This window comes from Salvelinus fontinalis, chromosome 2, assembly GCF_029448725.1.
Source record: "Salvelinus fontinalis isolate EN_2023a chromosome 2, ASM2944872v1, whole genome shotgun sequence".
Classification (NCBI taxonomy): Eukaryota; Metazoa; Chordata; class Actinopteri; order Salmoniformes; family Salmonidae; genus Salvelinus; species Salvelinus fontinalis.
In genome coordinates, this window is record NC_074666.1 from 78,836,149 (window position 1) to 78,855,704 (window position 19,556).

The 19,556-nt window shown below is 43.9% G+C and overlaps 2 protein-coding genes across 2 annotated transcripts; both read left to right on the plus strand.

Moving 5' to 3' along the window:
- Positions 1 to 1,564: 1,564 nt before the first annotated feature.
- On the plus strand, positions 1,565 to 4,872 carry LOC129827775 (primary amine oxidase, liver isozyme-like). The gene is made up of 4 exons (XM_055888948.1): positions 1,565 to 3,193; positions 3,343 to 3,628; positions 3,733 to 3,865; positions 3,990 to 4,872. The coding sequence occupies exons 1-4, from the start codon at positions 1,636 to 1,638 to the stop codon at positions 4,272 to 4,274; spliced, it is 2,262 nt and encodes a 753-aa protein (XP_055744923.1). The 5' UTR covers positions 1,565 to 1,635; the 3' UTR covers positions 4,275 to 4,872.
- A 5,001-nt stretch (positions 4,873 to 9,873) lies between these two features.
- Positions 9,874 to 13,844, plus strand: LOC129827780 (glucose-6-phosphatase catalytic subunit 1-like). The gene is made up of 5 exons (XM_055888960.1): positions 9,874 to 10,334; positions 10,553 to 10,662; positions 11,400 to 11,505; positions 11,643 to 11,758; positions 12,498 to 13,844. The coding sequence occupies exons 1-5, from the start codon at positions 10,117 to 10,119 to the stop codon at positions 13,004 to 13,006; spliced, it is 1,059 nt and encodes a 352-aa protein (XP_055744935.1). The 5' UTR covers positions 9,874 to 10,116; the 3' UTR covers positions 13,007 to 13,844.
- Positions 13,845 to 19,556: the final 5,712 nt, after the last annotated feature.

Sequence of the window (19,556 nt, forward strand, 5' to 3'; positions counted from 1 at the left end):
GGACAGATGAAGAAGGCACGACAGTGACCTTTTAACCTCAGGATGCTGAAGAAATTCGGCCTGTCCCGAAAGGCCCTCACAGTGTTCTACAGGTACATCATCGAGAGCATACTGTCGAGCTGCATCACAGCCTGTTACGGCAACTCCACCACCACGGACCGTAAGGCGCTTCAGAGGGTGATACGTGGAGTCGAATTCACCATTGGGTGCACACTGCCTGCCCTACAGGACACCTACCACATCAGGTGTCGCAGGAAGGCCAAGATGATCATCAGGGACCCCAGCCATGCCCTGCCCTGTTCTCCCTGCTTCAATCACTCAGATGCAAACAGTTGTAAGGGATTTCTGCCCTATGTTCATACAAGAGACCACAGGAAACTTTTTTGATCAGAGGTTAGTTTGTTTAATAAGGGTTGCAACCCGGAGTATACACTTACAGTAATTTGAAAGTAACACACTCAGTTCTGGAGATGGTGTTTTCCCTTTTTATCCCCTACTATGGTTCACTCCGCCCAGGGTGATGTCCCTTAACTTTAATACCATATAAGCTCATAATTATCAGTTGCTAATACAAAATTGTCTCTGCTAGCCATGTCTTGAGGGTATGCATTGTTCGTTTACATTTAGGCCTCCATTGTTTACAAACATTGGTGTAAATCAAGCTTATATTTTGGGTTCTGATGGGGTAGTTCTACGACAGTTGAACTAGCTCATGAGGCATTTATAACTTAGCCTATTACTCAAGAATCAATGGGTATAGGCTAATCATTCTTTTAATGCCTATATCCAAAATTGGATGTAGCAACTAAGAGTTATAACTCTGTTTGTTGGTTAGAATAAGAGAGCTCCTTTTACGGCTTGCCTCAGAAAGAAAAAGTGAGGAGCGCTATACACTATAAACCTACTTCAAACTGAGGACTTTCGGAAGGCTGCCAAGACTTGTGGCTTTCCACTTACATCAAATGTTGGCGAGAGAATGTTGGCTGCGTTCCGAAACGGAAAACTATTCCCACCAGGGTCCAGGAAACACGGCGGGCGACAACAGACAAATCAGATGGTGTTTTTTCACTTCGACAGTGCAGTGAGACCCAGGCTAGTGAAAAACAACAAAAGCAACACCATCAATTGTTTTGTCTGCGCGTGATGCCTGGTTTATAGAGGCTTCCCAACTAAAATAACCATTATAGTGTATTTCAACTTCAAGAAGACGATGCTCTTGCACACCACATTTTGTGTAAAAATAGTTACACATTTAATTTTCTATCTAGGCCTACATGTACAAATAAAATATCTGTAAAAAATATATCAACACAACCAAGTCCATTGAACAAGTATTTATTTGACAGGAACGCACAACCCTTTCCACAGGGAGCATACAATATGTGCGTAAAATACACTTTACGCAGGAGGAATGTTGGCCTTTATCCAAAAACTATTGGATTAAATCCCGGCAATTGCATAACTTTATTCAAAGTATACGAGAACTTTGAATTTCTTGAGGGTGCTGCACGGGGGTGGGACGAGGGACGGACGGGTGGGGCTCATCCCAAATTCACTTGCCGCCTAATCTTATGCTCATCGCAATCGCCTCCTCTATCCAGAACACCCCAGGATGTTTAGATTGAGGTTTGGAGAATGACTTCATTAGTTAAATGGATATTGATACTCTTTGGCCTGATCTCAGTAATAGCGAATATTGTCATCGTATGTCTTTACTCAGGTAGGCTGCCCAAATGCTCCTCGAAGCCGCATCATGTTTTCAAGGGAAAACACAATGAACGCAGCGCGATGTTTGCTGACCTGTCCGCGGAGGAATATCTCCAAGTCCGCGACTATATGAGTAATCAGAAAGACTTGGATATTTCTGTCAATGCGCTTACAAAGCCTTCAGGGAATTTTCTCTTCTTAATTGATCTTTTGCTGCCAAGGAAAGCGGATGCACTTGGCTACCTAGATAACAATAAGCCCAAGCCGGTGAGAGAGGCGACTGCGGTGGTTTTCTATGGCACCCTTGGGTACATTAAAGAATATGTGGTCGGACCTCTCCCCAACCCGACTTACCACCGCGATGTCACCGTTGAGAGGTATAAAGAAGAGTTGCCCATCAATGCTCGTACGGTCACCATTGGTGAATATGCACTTATTTTCAAGTTTATTAATGAAGAGGTATTTACAAAACTTGGCCAAATAATGAAAGAAAGTTTTGATGTCAGTAAAGAGAAAACCCTGAATGGTTTCGAAGGCATGCCTCGGGGTGTCAAATCCGGAGAGAGACAGACATGGATATCTTTCTTTCGTGATTTGAGTGGGATGTACATCCACCCTGTAGGTTTGGAAGTTTTAATCAACCACGAAAGCACCAACGCGTCTCTTTGGAGTGTGAAGAGATTACTTTATAACGGACAGTACTTCGACAGTGTGGAGGATCTTATAAAACAATATGATGCCGGGACAGTGACTAAAATTGTGTATAAACCTGTCCAGAACTATGCATCACTCAAACCTAAAAGTAAACCCACCGGTTTAAGCCCTCAACAGTTTTACGCGCAAGGTAAACGCTTCAGTGTCAAGAATAATCATGTCATGTATCTCGAATGGAGTTTTGCGTTCGGTCTGAGTTCCCTCACCGGTATGAGAGTTTTTGACATTCGTTTCAAGGGGGAGAGGATAGTTTATGAGCTTAGTGTTCAAGAGGCAATGTCAGTTTATGGTTCCATCACACCCGGCATGATTCTGACTAAGTTTTTGGACTCTAGTATCGGAATAGGTCGCTTTGCGCACGAGCTCGTTCGAGGCGTGGATTGTCCATACACGGCAACCTACATTGACACTTTCCGATACATTGACGTCCGTGCACCTATTAGATTCAGGAATTCAATTTGCCTTTTTGAGCACAATACAGGCCGTCCTCTCAGAAGACACTTCTCGGACTTTTTCAGCAATAGTTATGGAGGCATGGTAAACAGTGCCTTAGTTTTTAGGACCATTACGGCCATAGGTAACTATGACTACTTGTGGGACTTCATTTTTTACCAGAGCGGCTCTGTTGAGACCAAAGTGCATGCCACTGGATACATATCGTCATCTTTCAATGTTGATGGCAATCTCAAATACGGACACCAGGTGGCAGAAAATACTATTGGGAACATCCACACTCATTTCATCAACTTCAAAGTTGACCTGGACGTGTTGGGTAAGTGTGAACAATACATTTGGCCTAGTATGAACCGATGAAAGTAAAGCACAGTTATACATGTTTTAAATTAGTTATCTTTCATTTCAATGATAGGATTATAACATGATCCAATAATTAGAATTTTGAATTGGGATTTTGTACCACAGGGGTTGAGAATGTATTCCAGACCAAGGACATGAAGTTTATGAATGTTTCTTTACCCTGGATGCCGGAGCGCTATGCCATGGTTCCTCAGCTGGTGGAAGCCCAGCTAAAGACCGAGAAGGAGGCTGCTCTCCGCTACGACACCAAGACGCCACGCTACCTTCACATCGCAAGCAACCGCACCAACCGCTGGGGCCACCAACGCTCCTACCGCCTCCAGGTGGTCAGCTTCACCGGTGACAGCCTTCCAGAGACGGAGCCAGAGGAGAAGTCCATGTCTTGGGCTAGGTGAGGCTCCCTCCTCTCTCCTCCTGTCCTAATTCCCAAAACATAGGTTACAGGTAGACCAAAGGCAAAGCAGTTTGACCAACTTTTGTTATTTTATTTGGCAGGTATAAAGTGGCCATCACTAAGCACAAAGACTCGGAGCAGACCAGCAGTAGCCTGTACAGTCAGAACAACATGTGGACACCAGCAGTGGACTTCAGCAAGTACATTGAGGATGACGAGAGCATTGAGAACCAGGTGTGTTTTTGGTCTTAATGTGCCGTTGTCCTTACATATATTTTACCACTCTTGAGATTTGCACATTTTCAGGTCATTGATAAATGAAGGTTTGGTAGTCACCAAATTAGTGTTTTTTGTCTAGGACCTGGTTGCCTGGGTAACCACCGGCTTCCTCCACATTCCTCATGCTGAGGACATCCCCAACACAGTTACCGTTGGAAATGGAGGCGGAGTGATCCTGAGACCACATAACTACTTTGACGAGGACCCGTCTATTCACTCTCCAGACGGGGTGTACATCAGCCCAGGGTCAGAGGGAAACTGTGAAAATAACAAGATGGCCTGTTTGGCTGAAGACGCATGCAGCCCAGTCGTTGAACCGTTCACCTACAATGGGTTTGAAGGGACCATGAAGTTTGAAGAGTGAAAAAAAAACAAGTCCCCAGTCCCAATCCTGAGTGTGCGCTGCGCTAAACACTAAAACACTTATGAAAATTTGAAATAATTAAGAAACAATATTGGATTTCTAACTTGGCATGGACTCTACACGTTGTCAAAAGTGTTTCACAGGGATGCTGGCCATGTTGACTCCAATGCTTCCCACAGTTGTGTCAAGTTGGCTGGATGTCTTTTGGGTGGTGGACCATTCTTGATACACACGGGAAACTGTTGAGAGTGGAAAAACCCAGCGTTGCCGTTCTTGACACACTCAGGCCAGTGTGCCTGGCACCTACTACCATACACTGTTCAAAGGCACTTAAATCTTTTGTCTTGCCCATTCACCCTCTAAATGGTACACTCACTGTATATATTCAACTCAATACAGTATAGGTTTATATCTGCTCATTTGAATACTTTATCACTGCACTGAGGCTTTTCAATTCACTTTCGTCTGACCACTCTCTGTATGAGGAGGAACCTGTAACTCTCAGTTGATTGTTTTGTTTATGTTTTTACCTTACACATAAGAAATAATCTGTCTAGTTGTCTCTCCCAATAAAAATACAAATATTTGTTTAAAATGGGCTGGACCTCAGCTGTTTCCTGTTTTTTACAGTCTTTCTACTCCCCATGGTGTCTTTCTACTCCCCATGGTGTCTTTCTACTCCCCATGATGTCTTTCTACTCCCCATGGTGTCTTTCTACTCCCCATGGTGTCTTTCTACTCCCCATGGTGTCTTTCTACTCCCCATGGTGTCTTTCTACTCCCCATGGTGTCTTTCTACTCCCCATGGTGTCTGCAGAGACCAGATCAAAGTGGGTGAATGAACTCCCCACCCCTCCTCACTTCATGGGAACGGAAGTTCTTGTTGTATACCTTTTAATATGTTGTTGTTTTTTTAACCTTTATTTAACTAGGCATGTCAGTTAAGAACAATTTCTTATTTACAATGACGGACTACACCGGCCAAACCCGGACGACGCTGGGCCAACTGTACGCCGCCCTATGGGACAATCACGGCCGGTTGTGATACAGCCTGGATAAGAATTAACTTAGACATTTTTTTCACAGTGCAATAGGGTTTGTTGGACAAGATTTTTGCATTTTTGAGGCCATTGCGAGTTTGTAATTTTCCCCCTTGGACAACCCACAGATTTTGTAACATATCTTGGCACAGCCTCCAATCCCTACTAAAGGTGACCTGAAAATGACCTCCTCTCCCTGGCCATTGTAAATATTTGAAGGAATGTCCATGCAGCTAACAGGCCTCTTACGCAGAACTTTGTCCATATTTTGGAAAGATGGATTTCTGCTCCGCTGCTAAGTGCCTCTTAGACCAGTATAGGCTACTCATCACACACACATACATACATACATACATACATATACACACACAAACACACACACACACACACACACACACACACATACATATGTCTACTCCCACTTGTGTTGTAAAACGTATGTTTTAATTTGACCTTCCACTTTCAATAAATTCCACTCAGACTGTGTAGATATTCAGTTACAGACCAGATGTTAAAGTGTTAGAACTGTGAGGGGAATGGATACATTGAATCAACACTGGAGTTAGTGGTGTCAGAGAAAACGTTCCTATGGAGATTACCACATCTGGGTTCGCATGATTTCAGTCAGACACTAAGGAAACGTTGGTTTGTCCTCCATTCTAATTAATGCCTGCAGGCTAGCTTGGTTAAAACAAGAAAGATTAGCAACAACAACAAAAAAACACTCAGGAGAAAGCAAAGGAACTTAATTTGTCAAATTCCTAACTTGACTCCTGACACAGCAACCACATCCCCCCTAAATAAAGAGGAGATAACTGCATCTGTGTTAATGTCAGGGACATTTTACATTGGATTCAAACTCTCAGCTGCCTAGTGCTGGTCACCCCAACGTCCTCGCCCTGTGATCTTCCTGCTCCACTAACCATATAATGGTCATGAGTCATGACCAGTAGACTGCTCCGGTTACTGGTAAGAACCCACACACACTGATCTCAGTGGTAGACCAAAGATTGGTTGTCAGTCTATTCAGAGGCACCTTCATTCTGAGAGTCACTCCCTTGGAGTTGAAAAGTCTACACCAAGATTACTAGACTTAGTCTAAGCAGAAAGAAGAATTGAATAGAGGAATATGCACAGGATAGCCTATAGCCTACATAGAAAGATAACATATTTCAATAAAACATTAGATCAAATGCTGGCCAGATAAAATCACACATCTTTAGCTATTTACCTGAGTTGACTTGAGTTTGATTTTCATTTTATAATAAAAGACCCATGCACAACTATTAGGTAACTTCAACCATGGGAAATGTTTTTGTTTATGGCAACAAGAAAATCTAGCATAAAATACTTAATGTCAGGGTCTCTTGGTTCAGGGCATACTGTGAGGAGTCTGAACAGGCTTGGGAAAGTATGTTGGAAGTTTCTATAAAGAACCTTACTGTCATAACAAGACTGTTTATCATTTGGATTTTCTTGGCAGACTGCCTGACGAGACATCGATAGCAACATGGGTGTCACACGCTATGGCTTCATCTGTTTATTCTCAAGGGCAATAGATGGAAAGTTGCCTATAAGCTGAGGTTCATGATAGTATAGTACAACACTTCCTTTGAGCCTGTAGTCCTTAATTGGTCTAGTTTCTCTTTCAACAACAACTGCTAAAACAGATGTATAAATGCTGAACAGACCAGATGACTATATAAACAAGACCTCAACTTTATGGCTAAATTGTATTGTGTAAACACAGTGATGCTATTTTAATACGCTAATCTAGCTGATGCAACACATCAGATGATTGGTTATTCAATATTTCAATGTGCTTGTACCCGTCCCTATTAAAATAAACCATAAATGTAATTAAATCTAGGCCTATGCATGGTGTGAGACCCCAGTATTTGACTACCCTTTGCAACGTCCTCAAAGGTAAGCCTCTCCAACTGATGAAAGAGGATGCTGACAGAGTCCAGAAACTCAGGGAGGAATCCTACCATGTGATCTGCAAGGATAAATTTCACAAAAATCTCCCATTGACATGAAAGCATTATTTCCGCAAAAGTCTGAGCCTTGTGATTCCCTGGTGCTAAAAGTCTCCAGTAGACCATTATCCTCCTTTTATAACGTGGTGAACAACAGCAACAATAGACAATGTAATGAACGCATGGTGCCCTGCACATGTTTCCTCTCTAATGCATTATGCATCCTCACACTTGTGATGAATGTGTTGGGGATGTCTGTAATCATTAACTAATAGACCTGGTTGGGTCATAACTCACAGTCCCAAACAGCCACAGCTCAGAAGCCTGATCTCCATACAAAGCAGACAAACATCGGCTGAACATTCAATATTTGGACAACTGTGTGTTTTTCTCTAGTTTATCAGCACTGTCCACTGGGACAGATGGTACCTTGGTGTGCAGGGCAGTGATGTTGGTGATGTGGTCTATGGCAAGGGTATTATTGGTGATGGAGTGCCCGGTTTAACCTCTGTTTTAACTCTGTTTACTAAACTTGCTAAAAGCACTCTGGTAATCAACATGGCGCAATTAAGACAATTGCCTTGTTAATCACAGACGTATTTGTGTAGACATAAACAAGAGGCTTTTGACTGAGTAAACATCTTCACAGTGACATGTTGCATAGCAGAGATCAACCACAGTTAATGGCCTCCTTGAGTTGGAAATAACAACTTTCTTGTCACGTTCTGACCGTAGTTCCTTTTTTATGTCTTTATTTTAGTTCGGTCAGGGCGTGAGTTGGGGTGGGCATTCTATGTTGTTTTTCTATGTTTTGTTCTGTATTTATATTTCTATGTGTTTGTCCTAGTATAGTTCTCAATCAGAGGCAGGTGTCAGTCGTTGTCTCTGATTGGGAGCCATATTTAGGTAGCCTGTTTTCTATTGTGTTTTGTGGGTGATTATTTTCCGTTTCTGTGTTTGCACCATACGGGACTGTTTCGGTTGTTTGTTTGTGTTTTTTGTTATTTTGTTCTGTGTTCATTTTGATTTATTAAAAATCTAATTATGGACACTTACCACGCTGCACATTGATCCGATCCTTGCTACTCCTCCTCAGACGAAGAGGAAATCCGTTACATTTCTCCCCTCTCACACCAGTAGCAGTCCCTTAGCTGGCTAAAAAACATCAATAGGTTTGTAATGGATTTACAAAGGTTACATGAATAAATATTGCGAAAATATGTCCTATTATACCATCAGGGAAGAGTTCAACAAAACACACTTAGATCATGCATCTCTCACCTGGTTTCCCCCCTCCCCACCCCAATCACACGTTCACTTGTCTCCCCCCTCCCTGAACGTGTTTCTCAAGGGAAAGCCATCCGCTCCATTAGTGCAGTTGGAGGGGTGGGGGACGGACATGACATGGGAATTGTAGGATGTGTGTGTACGTGTGGTGGGCTGCACAGTGGGACCATGCTAGTGTTATTTTTAGCTCCCTGGGGAAGATCATGGTTTGTGGAGCAAACAACAGCAGCAGCAGGAAAGTAACAGGCCTAATGTCTGTCAGCCGGCCACGGCCAGATAACATATCACCTTGGAAACGTGTGCTGGTTGGAGGGTGGTGGCTGGGAACACTCAGCTAGAAGTAAACACAGACCCTCTCCTCCTCCTCTCCTCTTCCCTCCTTCACTCCCCTCCATGCCTCACTAAACGAGGCTACACTCTTTTCCATCACTAGCTCAACGTGCCTGTACAGCGTGGGATTTTCCATGTTGTCCTCTTTTTTTCCCTCCTCCTTTGGCCTTCAGCAACACATGCTAAGTAGTATTTCCTGAAAAAGTCTTCTTTCTTAACATGGTTAACCATACACTCTTAGAAAAAAAGAGATATCTAGAACCTAAAAGGGTTCTTCGGCTGTCCCCATAGGAGAACACTTTTTGGTTCCAGGTAGAACCCTTTTGGGTTCCAAGTAGGACCCTTTCCACAGAGTGTTCTACATGGAACCCAAAAGTGTTCTACGTGGAACCAAAAAGGGTTCTCCTATGGGTACAGCCAAAGAACCCTTTTGGAACCCTTAGAGAGTACATGTAGTTTAAAGCAGTCATTGAATGAAATAAGAATGATGGACCAATGAGACATTGAGGGATATTGAACTCTTGAAAGGAGAAATCTGTCAGCGATTCATTAGCGCTTATATTGAACCCATACGCTTGTTATTGTTCAACTCCACTAGCCCCATAAGAGGGCAATCAGCCGGCGGGGGAGAAAGAACACTTCACATTTACTTCATCTGGTATCTACTCACTCTGAGCTCTCAACAGGGCAGGGAGCGATAACTGGAGGAGCAGCCCCTGCACATGCATGACGTGACGGTGGTGATGAGTATGTGTGCATGTGGGGGGGGGGGGGGGGGTCTTCCAACAATACCACACCACAGGTAGTCCCCATGGTGATGCACTGACCAGCTGGCTGCAGTGCAGTCAGTCATGATGTAATGTTTGTCCAGTTCTTTTCCCTCCTCACTCTCTCCAGTTCAAAGATCAGGCGTGGTGGAGTGACCAGGTGTTCACACAGGGTATAAAAGGGATAGCAGCGGTGACAGGCGTGCACTGGACAGACAAGCAGCACACACTACAAGGGCTACACAGAGACCTCACACCACTACCTCTTGACTTTATCAGGCAATACACACAGAACTATGGTACTGCCAGCGGGCATCTCAGCAGACACCTCTGCTCTTCTGACATAGGATATCAGACACAGCAGCAGCTTTAGAATAGTTATCGAAGACTGGTCTTGACGTTAGTGTGACTGTCAGATACAGTGAACTAGAGAGCAGCCATGGACACCGTCCACGCCTATGGGGTTAGCACCACACGATACCTCCAGACTCACTACAGGGACACTCAGAGCTGGTTCCTGTTTGTTTCCATGGCAGCTGACCTGCGGAACACCTTCTTTGTCTTCTTCCCTGTGTGTTTCCACCTGCGGGAATCAGTGGGGGTCAAGCTGGTCTGGGTGGCTGTGGTGGGAGACTGGCTCAACCTTATCTTCAAATGGTAGGTGACTACTAATACTAATCACAGTGCTCAGATGGTAAGATAAAGAATAACAATATAATATGTATAATTCCAGGATAAAAAATACTGCAGGTTCCGAATGATTTAACTATGCTATGAGAACAATCCAACAGATGATCCCTCCAGTGCGTATGTTGCTAGACAGAGGAGGATTCAATATGTGATACATGATATATTACTCTCTCATGTCTACACAGGATCCTGTTTGGCGAGCGTCCCTATTGGTGGGTTCAAGAGACTCCTTACTATGGCAACTCATCAGCGCCACAAATTGGGCAGTTCCCTATGACCTGTGAGACTAGTCCAGGTGAGTGCCTGTTTGTCTGCTGCTGGTTGCAAAACCACTTTCCTTTCTGGAGAATCCATGCAGTATTTTCAACTCAAACGAATTAAATTCCATTATTTTATTTTATTTTTTATTTATTTAACCTTTATTTAACTAGGCAAGTCAGTTAAGAACAAATTCTTATTTACAATGATGGCCTACCAAAAAGTATAGAAGCAACACATGACAACACAACATGGCAGCAGCACAACATGGTAGCAGCACAAAACAAGGTACAAACATTATTGGGCACAGACAACAGCACAAAGGGCAAGAAGGTAGAGACAACAATACATCACGCAAAGCAGCCACAACTGTCAGTAAGAATGTCCATGATTGAGTCTTTGAATTAAGAGATTGAGATAAAACTGTCCAGTTTTAGTGTTTGTTGCAGCTCGTTCCAGTCGCTAGCTGCAGCGAACTGAAAAGAGGAGCGACCCAGGGATGTGTGTGCTTTAGGGATACTTTAACAGAATGTGACTGACAGAATGGGTGTTGTATGTGGAGGATGAGGGCTGCAGTAGATATCTCAGATAGGGGAGAGTGAGGCCTAAGAGGGTTTAATAAATAAGCATAAACCAGTGGGTTTTGCAACGGGTATACAGAGCTGACCAGTTTACAGAAGAGTATAGAGTGCAGTTCGATTCAGTTTGATTCCATTCTGTTCACAATTTTTTTTTCAAACAAAACTGTACTTGACAGCAGTTCTCCTCTCACAGGAAGTCCGTCGGGTCATGCCATGAGTGCTGCAGGGGTTTACTACGCTATGATCTCATCACTCCTCGCCATCCTCCTCAAGGAACATGGGGGTCACATCAAGAACTGGTAAGAGGACAAATTCTATGTTGTTTATCAGAGTTTATCTGCTAGACACTAATATCTAGATTGAATGATCCAACTCTGCTAAGTAGGTCACTGTGTGTCCTTCCCTGCGTATGTGTGTGCGCGCGCGCGCGCATCAGGTGTGTCCACGCGACCCTGTGGGCTGTCTTCTGGTGTGTGCAGGTGTGTGTCTGCCTCACAAGGGTTTTCATCGCTGCCCACTTCCCTCACCAAGTTGTCGCTGGGGTCGTCACAGGTCAGTGGAGAGCCCCAACTCTTATACTGAATTCTAAATCAAACCCTACACCCTACTACCCTGTTGGCCCTTCTTTCAGTTCTGGATAAGCAATATGGTAATAGCACTGCTTTGAACACTGATTGGCTTGGTGTAACTTCTGCTATGAATGTAGTTTATGCCAAATATGTTGTTTATGCATACACACATCATAACATACGCACTATACACACACGCACACATAGATTTTGTGTTGTAGATATGTGGTAGTAGAGTAGTGGCCTGAGGACACACACTCAATGTGTTGTGAAATGTATTGTGATGTTTTTTTAAATTGTATAACTGCCTTAATTTTACTGGACACCAGGAAGAGTATCTACAAATACAAAACTTTCAGATATACACTGAGTGTACAAAACATTAAGAACACCTGCTCTTTCCATGACTTAGACTGACCAGGTGAATCCAGGTGAAAGCTATGATCCCTTATTGATGTTACTTGTTAAATCACAATTCAATCAGTGTAGATGAAGAGGAGGAGACAGGTTAAGGAAGGATTTTTAAGCCTTGATACAATTGAGACATGGATTGTGTATGTGTGCCATTCAGAGGGTAAATGGGCAAGACAAATAATTTAGGTGTCTTTGAACAGGTATGGTAGTAGGTGCCTGGCGCCTTTGTTAGGTGTTTTCCCAATTGAGAACATGCAAGTGAAAGCTGGGAAAGAACTTCTCTTTGACAAGCCTGTCCGTTTTCCTAGGCATCCTAGTGGCGGAGACCTTTGACCGGGTCCAGTGGATCTACAGGGCTAGCCTGAAGCGTTACATCTACACCACCCTCTCCCTGCTCTCCTTCGCTGTGGGCCTTTACCTGGTCCTTAGGGGCCTGGGGGTGGACCTGCTCTGGACCCTGGACAAGGCCCAGCGCTGGTGCCAGCGGCCCCAATGGGTCCACATAGACACTACACCCTTCGCCAGCCTCCTGCGCAACACCGGCACTCTGTTAGGCCTGGGCTTGGGCTTGCACTCGCCCCTCTACGCCGAGGCCCGGAGAGTAGGCAGTGGCGCCACATATAGGCTGGCATGCGCGGGCGCCACACTGCTGCTGCTCCACCTACTGGACTCATTCAAACCACCAGCCCACACCAGGGCTCTGTTCTATCTGCTGTCCTTCTGTAAGAGTGCCACTGTGCCCCTGGCCACTGTGGGCATAGTGCCCTACTGCGTGGCCGAGGCAGCGGGACTGAACGGAAAGAAACACCAGTTTTGAAGTAATTCGAACTTATTGTAATTCTGTGACAAATGCCCTGAAGGGACAGACAGAGGCGGACTGTCATAGGAGAAGCAGGAATGTTCACCCCAGTTGAAAGGGCTTGAAGGTCGGTCAGTAGACACTTGTTGCTGCATGAGGTGGATGTTTAATATTACTTTTTTCCCCTCTTTTTTTTGTCACATGCACAGATGTAGTTGCAGTGTACAGTAAAATTCTTAAGCTCTGAGCTCCAGCAGTGCAGGTGTGAATGAAACAATAAAAAAATACAAATAATAATCATTATTATTATGTATACATGTTTACAACGTGACAATGATCAATATAAATGTTCATTGGGTGTGGGCAGGGTAATTGTCCGTTGGGGGGGGGGATAAAATGTCCATAGAGGGATCAGCTGTCGTTTTTCAATGGAAAAGTTCTGGTAACCTCACACAGTGCAGTGGTCATGGACAGGGCCTGCCCTGAGAAATTAGACAGCAATATAAAGCCGTTATTAGCTCACTACTTGGTTTTCTTTTTATATGACATGAGAGACAATTGTTTTAAACGTAAATATCTACAGTGGGGAGAAAGAAGTATTTCATACTTCCGTATGAAAGTCCGTATTGCCCAGCGACAGCCCCGAAACCTGAAGGATCTGGAGAAGTTCTGTATGGAGGAGTGGGCCAAAATCTGGTATGGAGGAGTGTGTGCAAACCTGGTCAAGAACTACAGGAAACGTATGATCTCTGTAATTGCAAACAAAGGTTTCTGTACCAAATATTAAGTGCTGCTTTTCTGATGTATCAAATACTTATGTCATGCAATAAAATGCAAATTAATTACTTAAAAATCATACAATGTGATTTTCTGGATTTTTGTTGTAGATTCCGTCTCACACAGTTGAAGTGTACCTATGATAAAAAATTACAGACCCCTACATGCTTTGTAAGTAGGAAAACCTGCAAAATCGGCAGTGTATCAAATACTTCTTCTCCCCACTGTATATTTTTTTTTTGTGTACAATCCAGACTAATCATGGTCTATGAAACAGCCCCTTTTCCTGTAAATGCCCTGTGATTTGTAATACCCAATGGCACATTTTATTTGACTATCAAATAGCATAATTAATCATCACTTACTGTAGATAGACCACAGTTCATTTATTTGTTATCGCTCTCAGCCAGAAAATCCTGTGGAGGATTCAGACTTTAGATTGTAAAATCAAGAAGCACTCCCAATCGGTTTCTTGTCTTCATGAAATATTGTTATAGGGAGAGAATGAGGGTGAGCATAGAATTACATATATACTGAACAAAAACGCAACATGTAAAGTGTTGGTCCCGTGTTTCATGAGCTGAAACCAAAGATCCCCGAAATTTTCCGTACGGACAAAAAGCAGATTTAGCAAAAATTTTACGTACCAATTGGTTTAAATCCCTGTTAGTGAGCATTTCTCCTTTGCCAAGATAATCCATCCACCTGACAAGTGTGGCATATCAAGAAGCTGATTAAACAGCATGATCGTTACACAGGTGTCACACAACACAATGCCACAGTTGTCTCAAGTTTTGAGGGAGCGTGCAATTGAATGACTGCAGGAATGTCCACCAGAGCTGTTGCTAGAGAATTAAATGTTCATTTTTCTATCATAAACTGCTTCCAACGTTGTTTTAGAGAATTTGGCAGTATGTCCAACCGACCTCACAACCGCAGACCACGTGTACTGCAGTCCGCCGCGTAACCGACTTCAGTGGGCAAATGCTCACCTTCGATGGCCATTGGCAAGCTGGAGAAGTGTGCTCTTCACGGATGAATCCCAGTTTCAACTGTACCGGGCAGATGGCATCGTGTGGGCGAGTGGTTTGCTGATGTCAATTTTGTGAACAGAGTGCCCCATGGTGGTGGTGGGGTTATGGTATGGGCAGTGTCGTGGCTGAATCAGATTTAGCTAGGTAACATAGATAGGATGTTATTTTCATCATATGCTTGTGAGATACTGTGGGCAGTTGCATTTTCCCTTCTGAGCTATGGCGTAGTCACTTGGGGCCCAGAGAGGGGAGAGGTCAGGCTTGTCTTCATATGTCAATGTATCTGTTAAACCATGTGGTGCTATGTAGAATATCAGAAGGGGAGGATGACAGAATGGAACATTGTCTTCTTATGGGAATGTGTCTGTAACTATTCCTAAACCATGAGAAGGGATGGCGTTATTAATGGGGAACCAATTAGTTATCTCATACAATGTCTGTACGCCAGTCACTCCCTACTTTTCTCATGGGGGGAAGGAGTAATGCAGTGTTTGGAACCATTGTAAGTCCCCTCTGAGGTTGCCCTTATCTTGATCTAGTATATGACCTAAGAGGCTCACTGTCTTTTCTGAGCTTATCCAGGAGGGGTTGTATTTTGGATGGGAGTATCTAGACTTGACAATTGATGTATGCCATTGGATGAGGTGATGTTGTGGTACCAAGCATGGGATTGGGGCCTCGTCTTGGGAGACCAAACTGAACAATGATTTATAGCTAATGTTATCTAGCTATGGGATACTCCTCTTTCAAGTAACAGATTCTTTGTAAGTTGAGAGGGGTGCATCTTGGCTATAAATGAAACTAAGAATTGTTTTGTAAGCACTCTCAGAGAATTCATTTATAGACAGTGAATTGATCTGAGAGTCAAAAAAGGGCTATGGTGAAGCTCATATATATATTAAAGATGGACTTTATAATATAACTCTGACTTGTGTGTGGTTGGCTCTCTTTATTGAGTAATACAGGAAATTACCACGTCAGCAGTCATAAGCTACGGACAATGAAAACAATTGCATTTTATCAATGGCAATTTGAATGCACATCCCGTGACGGGATCCTGAGGCCCATTGTCGTGCCATTCATCCACTGCCATCACCTCATGTTTCAGCATTATAATGCACTGTCCCATGTCGCAAGGATCTGTAGACAATTCCTAGAAGCTGATAATTTCCCAGTTCTTCCATGGCCTGCATACTCGCCAGGCATGTCACCCATTGAGCATGTTTGGGATGCTCTGGATCGACGTGTAAGACAGTCTGTTCCAGATCCCGCCAACATCCAGGAACTTCGCACAGCCATTGAAGAAGAGGCCACAATCAATAGCCTGATCAACTCTATACGAAGGAAATGTGTCACACTGCATGAGGCAAATGGTGGTCACACCAGATACTGACTGGTTTTCTGATACACGCCCCTACTTTGTTTTTTAAAGGTATCTGTGACCAACAGATGCATATCTGTATTCCCAGTCATGTGAAAGCCATAGATTAGGTCCTAATGAATTTAAATTGACTGATTTCCTTACATGAACTGTAACAGTAAAATCTTTTAAATTGTTGCATGCTGCATTTATATTTTTGTTCAGTATAGAACTCTGTAGAAAAGAGTTCTGTAAAGACAGAATGTGTGGGGGAGGGGAGGTCAGTTACACAAGACCTCCCCTGATATACACTCAATGAGCGCTCTATGATGAATGAATGGTCTATTTACATCCTCATCAAACGACTTGCTATGCATCTTGTGTACTGTACTGTATCTTACCTCAGGAAAAAAATACACAGTCTATTTTTATGTAAACTATGAGTCAGTGGACTGTCAATGTATTTCCCTGTACAGGATCCTGGGACTGAACACCTCCCTCTGCAACTGGATCCTGAACATCCTGACCGGCTGCCCCCCAGGTGGTGAGGATAGGTAGCAACACATCTGCGACGTTGATCCTCAACACTGGAGCTCCCCAGGGGTGCGTACTCAGTCCCCTCCTGTACTCCCTGTTCACCCACGACTGCATGGCCAGGCATGACTCCAACACCATCATTAAGTTTGCAGACGACACAACAGTGGTAGGCCTGATTACCGACAACGACGAGACAGCCTATAGTGAGGACGTCAGAGACCTGGCCGGGTGGTGCCAGAATAACAACCTATCCCTCAACGTGATCAAGACTAAGGAGATGATTGTGGACTACAGGAAAAGGAGAACCGAGCACGCCCCCATTCTCATCGACGGGGCTGTAGTGGAACAGGTTGAGAGCTTAAAGTTCCTTGGTGTCCACATCAACAACAAACTAGAATGGTCCAAACACACCAAGACAGTCGTGAAATGGGCACGACAAAGCCTTTTCCCCCTCGGGAAACTAAAAAGATTTGGCATGGGTCCTTAGATCCTAAAAAAGCTGCCATACAGCTGCAAAATCGAGAGCATCCTGACTGGTTGCATCACTGCCTGGTACGGCAATTGCTCGGCCTCTGACCGCAAGGCAATACATAGGGTAGTGCGTACGGCCCAGTACATCACTGGGGCTAAATTGCCTGCCATCCAGGACCTCTACACCTAAAAATTGTCAAAGACCCCAGCAACCCCAGTCATAGACTGTTCTCTCTACTTTTATTTGATTTATTTTTATTTCACCTTTATTTAACCAGGTAGGCAAGTTGAGAACAAGTTCTCATTTACAACTGCGACCTGGCCAAGATAAAGCAAAGCAGTTCGACACATATAACAACACAGAGTTACACATGGAGTAAAACAAACATACAGTCGATAATACAGTAGAAAAATAAGTCTATATACAATGTGAGCAAATGAGGTGAGATAAGGGAGGTAAAGGCAATAAATAGGCCATGGTGGCGAAGTAAATAAAATATAGCAATTAAAACACTGGAATGGTAGATTTGACAGTAGATGAGTGTGCAAAGTAGAAATACTGGGGTGCAAAGGAGCAAAATAAATAACTAAATACAGTAGGGGAAGAGGTAGTTGTTTGGGCTATTTATAGATGGGCTATGTACAGGTGCAGTGATCTGTGAGCTGCTCTGACAGCTGGTGCTTAAAGCTAGTGAGGGAGATAAGTGTTTCCAGTTTCAGAGATTTTGTAGTTCGTTCCAGTCATTGGCAGCAGAGAACTGGAAGGAGAGGCGGCCAAAAGAGGAATTGGCTTTGGGGGTGACAAGTGAGATATACCTGCTGGAACGCGTGCTACGGGTGGGTGCAGCTATGGTGACCAGCGAGCAGAGATAAGGCGGGACTTTACCTAGCAGGGTCTTGTAGATGACCTGGAGCCAGTGGGTTTGGCGACGAGTATGAAGCGAGGGCCAGCCAACGAGAGCGTACAGGTTGCAGTGGTGGGTAGTATATGGGGCTTTGGTGACAAAACGGATGGCACTGTGATAGACTGCATCCAATTTGTTGAGTAGGGTGTTGGAGGCTATTTTGTAAATGACATCGCCAAAGTCGAGGATCGGTAAGATGGTCAGTTTTATGAGGGTATGTTTGGCAGCACGAGTGAAGGATGGCTTTATGAAATAGGAAGCCAATTCTAGATTTAACTTTGGATTGGAGATGTTTTATGTGAGTCTGGAAGGAGAGTTTACAGTCTAACCAGACACCTAGGTATTTGTAGTTGTCCACATATTCTAAGTCAGAACCAATCAGAGTAGTGATGCTGGACGGGCGGGCAGGTGCAGGCAGCGATCGGTTGAAGAGCATGCATTTAGTTTTACTTGTATTTAAGAGCAGTTGGAAGCCACGGAAGGAGAGTTGTATGGCATTGAAGCTCGTCTGGAGGGTTGTTAACACAGTGTCCAAAGAAGGGCCAGAAGTATACAGAATGGTGTCGTCTGCATAGAGGTGGATCAGAGACTCACCAGCAGCAAGAGCGACATCATTGATATATACAGAGAAGAGAGTCGGCCCAAGAATTGAACCCTGTGGCACCCCCATAGAGACTGCCAGAGGCCCGGACAACAGGCTCTCAGATTTGACACACTGAACTCTGTCGGAGAAGTAGTTGGTTGGCGCATGGCAAACGGTACCGGAGTGCCAAGTCTAGGACAAAAAGGCTTCTCAACAGTTTTTACCCCCAAGCCATAAGACTCTTGAACAGTTAATCAAATGGCTACCCAGACTAACTGCTACTCTCTGTTTATCATATATGCATAGTCACTTTAACTATACATTCAGGTACATACTACCTCAATTGGGCCGACCAACAAGTGCTCCCGCACATTGGTTAACCGGGCTATCTGCATTGTGGCCCACCCACCACCCGCCAACCCCTCTTTTACGCTACTGCTACTCTCTGTTCATCATATATGCATAGTAACTTTAACCATATCTACATGTATATACTACCTCAATCAGCCTGACTAACCGGTGTCTGTATGTAGCCTCGCTATTTTTATAGCCTCGCTACTGTATATAGCCTGTCTTTTTACTGTTGATTTATTTATTTTCCTACCTATTATTCACCTAATACATTTTGTTGCACTATTGGTTCGAGCCTGTAAGTAAGCATTTCACTGTAAGGTCTACACCTGTTGTATTCGGCACACGTGACAAATAAACTTTGATTTAATTTGATTTACACTATCTGGGCCCTTGGGATGTCCTTACCTCTAAACCCTAACCTTACATTTCAACTTCAATGTGGGGGGTGGGGACATCCCAAGGATTCCGAATAGCAAGGGGCCTTTACACAAGGGACCATCATGTACAAGTTACAACACTGCTATCTAGTGGCCAATTGAATAACAGT